Below are 13,417 nucleotides of genomic sequence, written 5' to 3'. Positions count from 1 at the left end.
CTACTATTACTACCAAAGTGTAAGTCAAATCCTTTCGAAAGCAATCTTGATATAAAACAGAGGCAAGATTTTGTGATTATCACAATAAGATCATTCTGGTCACTGCTGAGAGTCTGAACATCATGAGACGTTGATAGTAAGCAAATGCTGAATGCCTTGCTTTAAATGCCAATAAAGCACAAGAATAAGCATAATTTACAACTTTTGTGACAGAATATCTGAAAACCACACATATGTAACACATCAAGGTATGCGTATGTTTAGATGTATACAGATTTTGTTTCCCTGCTGAGTACATCTCAGTGGACATGCTGAAGTCCAAAGACGAAAACCCATTCTACCACCAGGTGGAGCTTAGTTTCCATTAAAGGAGCAGATATATGAAGAGGATTTCTAGTGTTTGTTTGAATTCTTTGTGTCCCTCTGGGGGGGAAGACCTGAAGAAAAAAGGTGAACTTCAAAGGAGAGTGTGTGTTTCAAAAGCCTGTCACAAATGCCAGTTGCCACAGGCCTTTAAGTATTTTTCATCAGTACTCATTTGATCAGGTGCTAGGGGGCCATTCATGAATGGCTTGACAACTGACTTCCTTCCTTTCTGTTCTTTTCCTTCTTTGTATGAGAATGTTAAATTCCTATACATTTAAGTGCCTGACTTTAAATAAAAATCACAGATTATCACAACAACAGAGCCTAAGAAGTAAAATTACCAAAACAAATCCGCTATATTGTGTAAACATTGACTCTAATTCACACAGCAGAACATGTATTTGCCATTAGATGAAATGAAATACAGTACAGAAAGCATCTAGGCACAGCACCTGAAATAAGAGTCAGCTGGCAGTAAAAGTGTCTTCCACCATATTCTCAAAGATGATAATCATTTAATGATTCAGTCCTACCAAATCAATGTTCTGCATATATATGAATGCTCATTGTGTGTTCAAACATGGCAGGGCCTTGCAGAAGACCTATTGTAAACCATAACATGTTGTTTGTTCTTAAATTGAGGAGAAATGATGCTACATTTAATTAGTATATCCCAAGTCAGCATGTATACAGTGTGGATTTGTGAGTTTACAGCCTTTAAATATCAAAATAATGGAAAGGTCCGAGAAGGTATGCTAGTTGAGCAGCAACAGGAATAAATACTGTAGGAAGCATAGGAATTAAATAAACAGAGGGCAGGTGATGTGTTCCCAGTAAGAGCAAGGTCATCAGTCAAAGTGCAACAGGAAGAAGGGGATGAGTGGGTATGTGGTCAGGAAGGCAACTGGTCTGATTCCACTGAAGGTGCACGACTAATGTTGGCCTAATAGGTAGGACTAGAATGCAAATAGAGAGGTGGAGTACGATGATGAAATATACAGTAAAGGAAAAATGATGGATTTACATGCTAGAGAAATAAGTAGAGAGTTACTGAAGATCATGGAATAGGAATGTAGAGTGAGGAGAGCATTATTTGTGGAGCTTATGAAGAGAAAAAAATTGGGGAGGCTCATTTCATATTGATCCTGCATTTCTAACTTCTTTTATACCTGTCACCAACGTTTATTCTTCTAGATTCAAAGAGAATAAAGAACATCTGTATGCCATCGATATGCCCTCTTAAGTTGTCTAGTGTTAAAATACTGTAAGTTCTATAATAAAATATGACATAAGTATAAAGAAGAAACAAATGTGTGTAAAAAGATAACAACAGGCCACATCAGACAGCAACAGCACATTCAAGGGCACAAGGCAAAAAAGACAGTGTTGATCAGGAAATGGCAAGTGGTTTGCTGGAGTGTGAAGCATGTAGGGCATGAGTGGCTTGTGACGAGTGTGTAGATGGAAGTGATGGAAGGAGAAGTGAAGAAGCCAACCTAGAGTTGAGGGATAGCTCAAAGAAAACTAGGTGGTTGGATAGGGAAGAAGGAAAATAGAAAAGGGTCCGAAACTCCAAAAGCAGTAGAGCAAGAGTGAGCACCACTAACATCAACAAAGACAAGAATGTGGGGCACAAGTCAAGCTTGGGGGAGAAAACATAGTCTGTTTCTAACTGAAAAGATATGCAAGTATAAACATGTTTTTCAGTAGACAAAGATACAGGATTGTAGATCATGCAATAGTCATTAGGAGGCAGCATGGGTCTGGGAGGGAAGAGAAAACTGCACTGAAAACAGAGGCATTCATTATCTGTACCTCTCATTTACTACGCAATATACAGAAGGCAAGACTACTTTGATTATTGATTTATTTTGCCCTGTTCTTTATCCTCCCCCTTCTACTGAAAGCTTGTAGCCTGGTTTTACAGTTCTTTGCCTCAGAGATTTCAGAATGAAGGTGAAATGGTTTGGCTGTGTCCCCACCCAAATCTCATCTTGAATTGTAGCTCCCAGAATTCCCATGTGGCATGGGAGGGACCCAGTAGGAGGTAATTAAATCATGGGGGCAGGTCTTTCCCCTGCCGTTCTCATGATTGTGAATAAGTCTCACAGATCTGATGGTTTTATAAAGGGGAAGTTCCCCAACAAGCTCTCTTGCCTACCACGATGCTCCTCCTTAGGCTTCTGCCATGATTGTGAGGCCTCCCCAGCCATGCAGAACTGTGAGTCTATTACACCTTTTTTTTTTTTTTAAATAAACTACCCAGTCTTGGGGATGTCTTTATTAGCAACATGAGAACTGACTAATATAGAAAGAGGGCAGGAAGAGCCTAAATTTACAGGTGCTGCTGGTTCTGGTGTAAAAGACAAAATCCATTAGATTATACAAGTGATACTTGGGTAAGGGAAAAGAGGCAAGTTACTTTTAATGAAAGCTGGAGTTACCCACATAGGTACAACTTAATGCTTAGCCTGGAGGGAGATTACATCTTAAAAGTGAACAGAGATACATAAAGAGAGCAATTTTGAATGTAATCAGCAAAGTGGAGGTGTCCACTGGTGCTATGTGAATATCAAGAGCATATGTTGACCTCTAGGAAAGTTTAGGGAAGGAATTTAGTAGAAGCCTAAACCACACCTTGAATACTAAGGCCATAAAGAGATAGAATATTCTCTGCACATCAGATCCTGGAAATCTCTCTCCTCTGAGCTTCTAAGACTATATAACAATACCATTTACTTCACTCTTAGCATATACCACTTTCCATTGTCATAAATTGTGTCTTTCTCACTTTTCCAGAAAACATATCAAGGAGAATAGGAATCCTGACTTTTATTTCTTTGTAGAATTTCCATGTAACCTAGAGGTCTTGATCATAAGAGATGCTCAATAAATAATTAGGAACCAGGATTTGGTCTGCCACGCAGTTCTCATCTTAATGACTAAGAGGCACATATCTGTTGCTAATGACACTGCCAACTGGCCTGGAGCCCATAGAAGCATGAGAATCAAAATAAAAAAAAACTGGAACACAATTGAATATGTAGACTCTAAATATATATTTTGTCATCAGATTATTTTATTTTTTAGGATCACTTTTATACCCTAATTGATATGAAGCAGTGTAGGGAGAATACAAAAAACAGGGGCTTTGGGTACTGGCCATGCAACTTACTAGCCATGTAATTTCAGGATCTTCACTTGGCTTCCATGAGGCTCAGGCTCTTCTGTAATATATGGGTAACTGTAAGTTCTCAAGAAAGTTACATCAGATAATGTGAAAATTATTTGGTAAAAAGTAAGACACAACTTACTGGTAATTATCGTTAAATAACTCATTTGTCTCCAAGATACTTTTTTTACTGTAATAAAGATCACAGAGGTTTTATAAAGAAAAAAGCAGAGTCTGTCTTTTACATATGTTGCCCATGCTTGTGTTCCTTGGTGAAATCATATTAATTTATTCAAGTCACAAAATATTTCTCCCAGTTAAATATATTTTTGAAAAAAACCATTTTTTAAAATTACAATGTTACAGTTGACTGTGGCTAAAACAATCCTGACTTAGGGAAATGTATCAGTATCCACACTATTTTGTGTTTCACTTGTTGGACACATGAGCATTTTTCTTGAAGAGAATGGATGATAGTAGTATCACCCATTCTAGGAGTATCTAATCTTCATATAACCAATAAGGCACATCCTTTGGATGGGGTAGCCATTGCTTGCCCTCTGGTTCAGGAGTAGCTGGGGTCAAACATCCAGGGATCCGAAGTGTTTCTGATAGGCAGGTGGAGACAGGCCTGATACGAGTGGCAAAGCCACCTTTGCTTCTGATTGTAGTACATGTTTCTGTAGTCCAGAAAGGTTATTGAAGTTTCAGGGAAAGTCTAGCTTCTATCTCCTTCAATTGCATGCATCTGAGATCAAGCTGGAAGAGCATCCCAAACTGATACCTTCGATGCAAGGAAAGTCCCCCTCTTGGTGGGATGCACAGGGATAGTTAAGACTGGAGGCAGCAGTGCCAGGTAGAGTGGCTTTCTCATGAGGATCATCAGCATCAGGGGTAACAGCATGGTGACAAGATGAAAAATTAAAGGTATAAGAAATCGAGGGGCTTATTCTAGAGCATTCATGAAATTGCTAAGAATACTGTGAGTCAGGTTAGTTTCTAGCAGTAATAATGTGGGCTGATGTTACGATAATTTGGGTTAAAAAAATGAAAGTGCAATCTCATTTTTATGTCACAGGCTTTTTATGTCATGAGGCTACCAACATAAAAGATACGCCATTGCTTTAAAAATGTGTTTAACCGCCGGGCACAGTGGCTCACGCCTGTAATCCCAGCACTTTGGGAGGCCTAGGTGGGTGGATCACGAGTTCAGGAGACCGAGACCATCCTGGCTAACATGGTGAAACCCCGTCTCCACTAAAAAATACAAAAAAAATTAGCCGGGGCGTGGTGGCGGGCGCCTGTAGTCCCAGCTACTCAGGAGGCTCAGGCAGGAGAATGGCGTGAACCTGGGAGGCGGAGCTTGCAGTGAGCCAAGATCGCGCTACTGCACTCCAGCCGGGGCAGACAGAGTGAGACTTCGTCTCAAAAAAAAAAAAAAAAAAGTGTTTAACCTGCATTGCCAATGAGTATCGTTAATTGTGTATGTATAATTATTAGGTATAAACATGTATTTATGTATACATATGCACTAGATATATTCATTTACTGTTTTCCTGCTTTGCCACATCAGTGACACCCAGTCTCTATAAGTTATTGTATATGCATACAAAGCACAAACTCACAATGAAATTGTTTTCCAACTCTTTCCAGAAAATGTTCACCAAAAAAATACACTTTTCCTTCTCTACACTCACACGAAAATTAATCGACATGTTATACTGGTAAAATTAAATTTTTGTGCTATCTTTCTTAAGAGGGAGTTTTACATTTAAGTTGTAGCCCTGGGTCAAAGGTAATAAAATGACCAGAGAACATCACATTACTTTGTATCTCTTCTAACACAGTTTTTCGTTCACAGGCTAAGACTGACAGTTTCAAGAAGACAGTGCATCAAAAAAGCTCTTGGAGGAAAATCTCCAGTCTTTCAAACTATACTTTACTGTATTCATTGATTTATGTAATATATAAAGAGATTAATGATAAAAATAAGTAATTTGCATATTTTAAATATGTAATAGGGTTTGAGAATATAGCTTCTAAGTTTAATAATTGATATTAAGCAACAATTAAAAGTTAGTAAAATGAAAATAAAATTCTCTTTAGGCAACATATATAGGCTTGGGAAGGAGTGACATTATGCACAACCTCATGATTAACCCAAATCTTTTAATATTCATTAAGATTCCCAAACCAGAGCCAAGAATAGTTGGTCTACAGTTGCTTCTCCTGGCTATCTTATTATAACATACTGCATTTATCTTCATTTATCTTAAATTCCTGTATTACAGCAGAACTTATAGATATTCCCACTGGGATCCTCAAACTCTTAATTTGTTTACATATTTTGGCTTCTTTCCAGATTTATGTGACTAGTAACTGATCCAAGAAACAAACAGGCGGAAATGTCTTTGAATAACATTCTTTTACCATCGGGTCATACATACCTCCATTCAGTAAAACAGGCAACTGAATTCCTGAACTGGGCAGTTCAATAATACATTTTTGAAACTCAGGTGGGATTAAAGAGAATGGTGTTCTATTCAAACAATAAAAGAAAAAAGAACTATGAACTTAACAAGGTCTTAAGAACACACACAGGATGAAAAAAAAATCCTCCAAACTATTGAAGAAAATTAGGAACACAGATTTTATCGTCTATTTCCTCATCCTCAAAGGGATGTTTTGTTATCCACTTAGGCTGAAGAGCTTGCTTTCAACCAAATTAAGAGCTCAGATGCGAAGAATAGGAAAGGAAAAAAAGGAAATAAAAACCTGACATACCAATAAACCAACCAATTTCAATTTCAATAGCCCATTTTATAATGAGGTAGAACAAAGAATATAATGGATAGCGCCAAATGGCAAAGATCCAGAAAACTCATTCAGTTAATCTTACTAGATGCTTTGCCAAACCTTATCCAAATAACACAATTATTACAGTCTGCAGACTAGTGGAAATTCTTACAAAATTGGCCTCTATCTAGAATCTCAAATCATGTCTCCAACTTGAGTCAAAACCATCTCTGCGATTGTCTTGTTGAAGCTTTTGCCTCTGGGCTTAACTGCAATTTTGCAAAATGGAAAATAAGTGAATGCATCCAGATAAAATTCTGGATATAGATTTAAATCGAGTTTTTTAATCCTTAAGAACAGTCCTTCCTATATGTGATCCAATTCCCTAAAAAATTATTCAAAGTAGATGGACTATTATTGGTCCAAAATTGTCCTATGTTAGAAATGCTAGAATTCCAGTTTGGCTTCCAGTGTGCCCAGCGATCACGAGTTCTTAATCTCTGCATCTGCCTTTTTGCAACTGTCATATCAAAAGGTTGATACAGACCTACCTCGTAGAGATCCTGCAAGGATTAATTAAGGTTAAATCGAAAGAAAAAAATGCATTTGACAAGCCAGGCTTCATCAATGCTGCTAAACAGACCCAGATGTTTTAACAACTGTTCAGATTATATGGTAGCATCCTAAGTAGAGAATTAATTTGCATAATGCATCTCAGCTGTGAAGACATTGTTAAATGATTCCAATGTTTCAGATAAGGGAAAAACAACCTGGCTCCACTCAGGCCTCTCATCAAACTAGGCACAATTCACCCCAAAATTTTCCTGCTGACCAAACACTGGTAACATATGTGATTAAGAGAATCCCAAGACAAAGAAAGACTTTATACTTTCTCATTCCTAGCCACTTCTCTGAACCTTTCTTTCTCTTGTAAGGATAAAAAGATTTCAACTCTCATGTCTTGCTGTGTTGCTGAGGCACAAATGGCTACATGCATCTCTTGTCCATCAAGAAAGTGCATGCTTCCATGTTTTCATCTTCCACTTTCACTATCCAAGTGTATCTCATCATTCATTGCCTGAGGAAATCCCAACAACTTTAGGGCTCACAGAGATGGCACTGATAATAATCTTATGTACATTATCGGTCCTCATTGGTTTCACCAGCACATACAGACCCAAGGATGTTCTAAAATATGTTTTTTGGGGATGGAGATGGGGAAAGGAAGAGTACTGAAACACTGAAAAGTAATGGGCTTTACTCATTTTATTTCTCTTGTTATTAAAGAAAAAAAAGTTCTCATCTTTAAGAGTCATTCGTTTAAGCGATCTTAAAACAGTATGTTTTAAAATATTGCATAGCATACTGCTCACAAATATAGGCTCTGGGACTCAATAACCAAATTTGAATCTCATTCCTCCCACGTGCTGCTTGGCTAACTCTGAATAAGTTATTCAAAATGTATGCACCTTGGTTTTCACATCTTTTTTTTTTTTTTGAGACAGTCTCGCTCTGTTGCCCAGGATAGAGTGCAGTGGTGCAATCTCAGCTCACTGTAACCTCCACCTCCCAGGTTCAAGCAATTCTCCTGCCTCAGCCTCCTGGGTAGATGGGATTACAGGCGCATACCACCACACCTGGTGAATTTTTGTATTTTTAGTAGAGACGGGGTTTCACCATGTTGGTCAGGCTGGTCTCGAACTCCTGACCTTGTGATCTGCCTGCCTCGGCCTCCCAAAGTGCTGGGATTACAGGCATGAGCCACTGCGTCCAGCCGGTTTTGACACCTTTTAAATGGTTTTATAGGTGTACTACCTAGCACATAAAGTAACTATTAAGAATACAGAAGTTATGTGCAACTAAAATACTAAGAACAGTTTTGGGAACATAGTGATCATTCAGCAAGTTCGCTATTTTTATTATTTATTATTTTAAATGCCCATATATTTAACTCAATATAATTTCATATCCAAGAAAGTTCACCTCTTTCAAAAACTTTTCACAAACACTCAGGTCTATCTTTCTCCTTTAAAAACTATTGAGTAGGAAATGAGTGATCCTCAAAGCCTTCTAGTACTTTGGGATCATTGCTCTAACAATTCTTCTATAAGCATTCTGCTTTAGCAAATGTGTGTCTCTAGATATGTCCTAGATTTGTGAAGGCAAATATACCTCACATTGCCAAAGATTTTCTTTTGTTACCAATTGGTGTGCAATAAAACTACTGAAAACTCAGTACTAGCAAAATCTATGAGCATTTATTTGACTCACACATCTGCTGGAGGTCAACCTAACCAGGCTAGGTGGCTCTGCTGATCTTAGCTGGGCCCTTCAACCATTTATGGGTTAGCTGGAGGTCAGCTGATGTTGGCTCTCGACTTCCTTCTGGAGGCAGCGGGCTAGGCTGGGCATGTTCAGGAGAGAGAGTAAAAATACGAAAGGTCTCTGCAGGTCTAGTCTCAGTGGCACACTGACATTTCTGACCCACTGTACTGGCCAAAGCAGGTCACATGATGAATACCAAAGTCCTGAACAAATATTTCTCCAGAACACAATGGGAAGAAAAGATTATTTCTGAGCAATAATTCACCTCATTACAGAGATTAAGTAATCATAATACTTTTCTCCACTGTGTCCAAGCATAGGTTTTATATCCTTAGCAGCCACTATAATTGCTAAAAACTAGGAGAAGAAGAGGAAATCTATTTAAGACTTCTGGTTTCATAATCATATATATATACGGTTATATATATGTTTATACATGTAATTATATATATGTGAGTACTATAATATATATATATTTACATACATAGGTAGATATGTAAATATATATATTTACAGAATATAGATCTGGACTTCAAATTCTATCTATAATATAAACTATCACAATGTTATATTCTGAGAATGTTACATTTAGTTATTCAATTGTGACTGAGTTTGAAAAAACATGTATAAACTAAAAAAAAGAAAATGCCATTAGATTTTAAATCAATTATTTACTTATATTTTGTTTTGTAAAAACACCATAGTTAGCATCTTTATAGTAGTTTTCAATGTCACCTTAAAAATATGCATATGCTTTTTACAATTTTGAAATTGAAATTAATAAGAACATATATCAATGCAACTATAATGCCAACCACCACATACACAGCTACTTCTAGTCCACTGATTTTAAGCCATATTAACAAATCCTATATCAATTAAAATGCTTCATTATTCTATTTTCAAATTAAACTTTCTAAATAACTTCTATCTTCTTGCACATGGTTGACATTTTAATTAAGATGTTATGATTTATGCCTCTGTGAATTTGTAGTTTCAACATTAAAACAAAGTCAAATTTACAGATTTTAAGACATTCTGCAATTTGATTTTTATAAGATGGTCACTGTATTTACATAAAGTTGACAGTTATAAGTTAGTGAAGGAAAAAAGTTTGTTAAATTAATGTAAAATGCTTAAAATAATAACCATAACAATGACTCAGAGAATATAGGGAGCTGACTCTTACCTGTAAATGAGTATACTTGCAACAAGTCATCTCAAATTGAGCACTTTTAGGAAAAAAAAAAGGACCTCTACCAAAATGTCATTAATCAAACCATTACTCACGCTATGATGTACCCCTAAGATGACTAACTTTAATTTACATTTAACTAACTAGCATAAGTTTAGAAAGAAAACCATTTTTCAACAAAATTTCCCACAAGTAGAAGCATTTTCAAAAACCTTGAAGCATAATCACTATTATTTTTTAAGAGATTTTGGAAAATAAAGTGAGAATAGACAGCTTTTACTAAAGTAAATTTACAGAAGCAGTGATAAAAATGTAACTGTAAAGTTACCTCTCGATCTCTTTTTTTTTTGAGATGGAGTCTTGCTCTATTGCCCAGGTTGGAGTGCAGTGGCACTATCTCGGCTCACTGCAAGCTCCGCCTCCTGGGTTCACGCCATTCTCCTGCCTCAGCCTCCCAAACAGCTGAGACTACAGGTGCCCACCACCATGCCTGGCTAATTTTTTTGTATTTTTAGTAGAGACGGGGTTTCATGGTGTTAGCCAGGATGGTCTCAATCTCCTGACCTCATGATCTGCCCACCTCGGCCTCCCAAAGTGCTGGGATTACCAGCGTGAGCCACCGCGCCCAGCCAGATCTCTTAAACAACAAAATAATTTCTCTTTTGGCCAATACTTCTCTTCATTCCCTTAACTTTAGCTACAATTTCTTTATGTTGGGAAGGTGGCTGGAGAGCCAAAAGTTCCAGGACTTTCATCTAGTCCTTGGGCATATGTGTCCCACCCTTCTTGTTCATTTCGCCAATGTTCATTCAGTGCCTCTGGCTTATATATCACGTCTTTCAGATGTCTTTGCCAGGGGTCATTGTTAGACAGGAATATAAGCTTAACACTTATTATCAGTCTTCCTGAGTTTAAGCCCAAACTTTTGTTACTATTCAGTCACATGATTTGGGCAAGGTAACTAAGATCTCTGAGCTCCAATTTCCTCATGAAAATAGTGAAGGATGTGCAGATATATATATATATTATATATATATATTTTTTTTCCAATGCTGTGAATTGCTTTGTCTGCTACGAAGGACCAAATGCTATTTTTTTCAGGCACGATTTAATATTTTATTAACTAAATTATACTAAATATTACCAGTTGCCTACGGTAATGTCATAGTAAGTGCTCTGAAATAAATTCTTGTCTGCTGTAGGATTCCTTAAGCTGAAGTCTATGTTAACTCAGCCAGCGCTCCTGAGATCAGGGTGATTTTTCTGTGCCACAGATATGTCCAGTTTCCTGCATTCTTCTTAAAGGCACTTACCCTCTCTTTAAAGCCTTGATAACATTTCCCCTTCTTCCTTTATGAGCACTTTCAAAGTCTTAAACATTTTCACCTGATGACTTCAACAGATGCATGTTGCGGACTCGGCAGCTGTGGTTTTCGCCACACACAGCCGACACCTGAACAAGGGCAGAGACATTCTAACCACAGTCCACACATTGCTTACCTATTTCCATCCTCAAAAACTTAAATTAATGGGTTTTAAATTTCTTAATATTCCTAGAGAGAGAAAAAGTGGCAGGCCCAGGAATTTAGATACAAGCCTGCATTCAAATAACACATTCAATTAGGAGAATGTAAAATGTAAACTCTCCTACTATATAGATACTTGAACACTAGAGGGAAAATCACCCAACATGTTAAATAAAAATTCCACAAGGTAGATATTGTATAGTGTATCTTTAACTGAAAACATTTCATGCAACTTTTAGTTTCCACGTGCAGCCTAAGCCCTAATCTGTTTCAATAAAATAAATATATGTTGGTTGGGTATGGTGGCTCACACCTATAATCCCAGCATTTTGGGAGGCCGAGGCAGGCAGATCACTTGAGGTCAGGAGTTCAAGACTAGCCTGGCCTACATGGTGAAAACCCTTCTCTATTAAAAATACAAAAAAAAAAAAAAAAAAAAATTGGCCAGGTGTGGTGGCGGGTGCCTGTAATCCCAGCTACTCTGGAGGCTAAGGGAGGATAATTGCTTAAACCCAGGAGGCAGAGGTTGCAGTGAGCTGAGATTGTGGCACTGCACTCCAGCCTGAGTGACAGAGGGAGACTCCATCTCAAAAACATAAAAAATAAAATAGAGGTAAGTGTATGTATAGATTAAAAGGCACCTCTAATGAATTAAAGGACACCCATAATTATAAAATGCAAGAGGAAATATTAATATTTCAGATGTATATACCAATGGAAACTGGAAATAAGAACTTGATTTTAAAAGGTAGCAGTATCTGAATTGAAATAACTAATTTAACTCTATGATGTACAATAGATTCTCTACCTTATAGAAGATAACTAACCAGGGATTGACCAGAATCACATATGAAACTTTCCAGACACTTTTAAGTTCATTCAGAAAAACTAGAGACACTTTAAAATAATGTAAGTCATAATTATAGTTCATAAACCAAAAATAACATACAATTCAAAAATAGAAAAGAAGGAAATGACATCTCTTTTAGGAATCTTGAGAAATATGTAGCAAATGGGGAAAACACTAGAAACAAACAGTTCCGTTCCCTGGTATCCCCCTCACTCTTTTTTACTATGGTGTAGACATTTTTAACACAAGACAAAAAGACAAAATATCACCTGGTGACAGGACAATTATAGAAGTGAGAATAATTCTGACGTTTATCCATTAGCTTCATAATAGTGTAAATTATTAATTAACAGTTAGGATAATAGCTGAAGTTTTCTAAATTCTCATTCCTTGAAAGAATAGCTCGCCTATCATTATTTCTATTTGACCTTTCACGTCTCTGTGGAAAGATTCATTTGAAGGCTATTATTTTCCACTTATCTACTATTTTTTCCTGGTTCAGGCAATTAATATTTGTCATACACAAAAGTATTCTTTATTTCATAGATGTAAACATTAATCTGCTTTATAATCTAAGCATCACATCCTACAAATTATAGAGAAGATATAAAAGACAACTGAAACGTTCTACCACACACAGCAGCTGGGGCATAAAGCACAATAGAGATACTGAAATAGATGTTTTAGAAAGTAGGTAATTTTCTGTGTTCTTCATGCTATCAGAAGCTGACCAATTAGTCCAGAATTTCTTTCCTTGATTAATGAAGCAATAATGATAGCACCTTGCCTTAAACTCTCCTGTAGCTTCTGATCATCCTGAAAAGAAAGGATAAAACAATAATATTTTAGAAAAAAAAATATGCCATGTGTTAAATTTCATAAAAGCCACTTTTCAAGATCTGCTGCTGTCTGGATTTGGCATTTTAGAAACTCAGACTTTAGCCACTTTCATGGACATGGTTCCCCAAATAAAGCGGAAATACTTTCACAAACACTTCATTATAGACCAAAAAATATTTGCTTAAGATACAAGGAAAAACACTGACACAATTTCAAATGCTAACAGAAAGAAAAGATTATTTTCCTTTAATCCAATTTCTGACAACCTTTGGCTCTTCACAGAAGTGTGAATATTTCATCAATGATGCAATCCTTTTCTTCATCTTGTTTCTGAGCGTTCTCCAACT

At 36.8% G+C, this 13,417-nt stretch overlaps 1 protein-coding gene across 1 annotated transcript in view; it reads right to left on the bottom strand.

Moving 5' to 3' along the window:
• Nucleotides 1-9,163: 9,163 nt before the first annotated feature.
• The window catches only part of CRPPA (CDP-L-ribitol pyrophosphorylase A), a 340,764-nt gene continuing 336,510 nt past the window's right edge, over nt 9,164-13,417 (bottom strand). Inside the window, exon 10 of the mRNA XM_058446710.1 lies at nt 9,164-13,046. Within this exon, the coding sequence (XP_058302693.1) occupies nt 12,942-13,046 (105 nt within the window). The 3' untranslated portion in view covers nt 9,164-12,941. The remainder of the gene's footprint in view (nt 13,047-13,417) is intronic.

The sequence above is a fragment of the Hylobates moloch genome, unplaced genomic scaffold (genome assembly GCF_009828535.3).
Source record: "Hylobates moloch isolate HMO894 unplaced genomic scaffold, HMol_V3 SCAFFOLD_1, whole genome shotgun sequence".
In the NCBI taxonomy this organism is placed as follows: Eukaryota; Metazoa; Chordata; class Mammalia; order Primates; family Hylobatidae; genus Hylobates; species Hylobates moloch.
The sequence above is the reverse complement of the archived record's forward strand: the minus strand, read 5'-3'. Positions and strand labels throughout refer to the sequence as shown.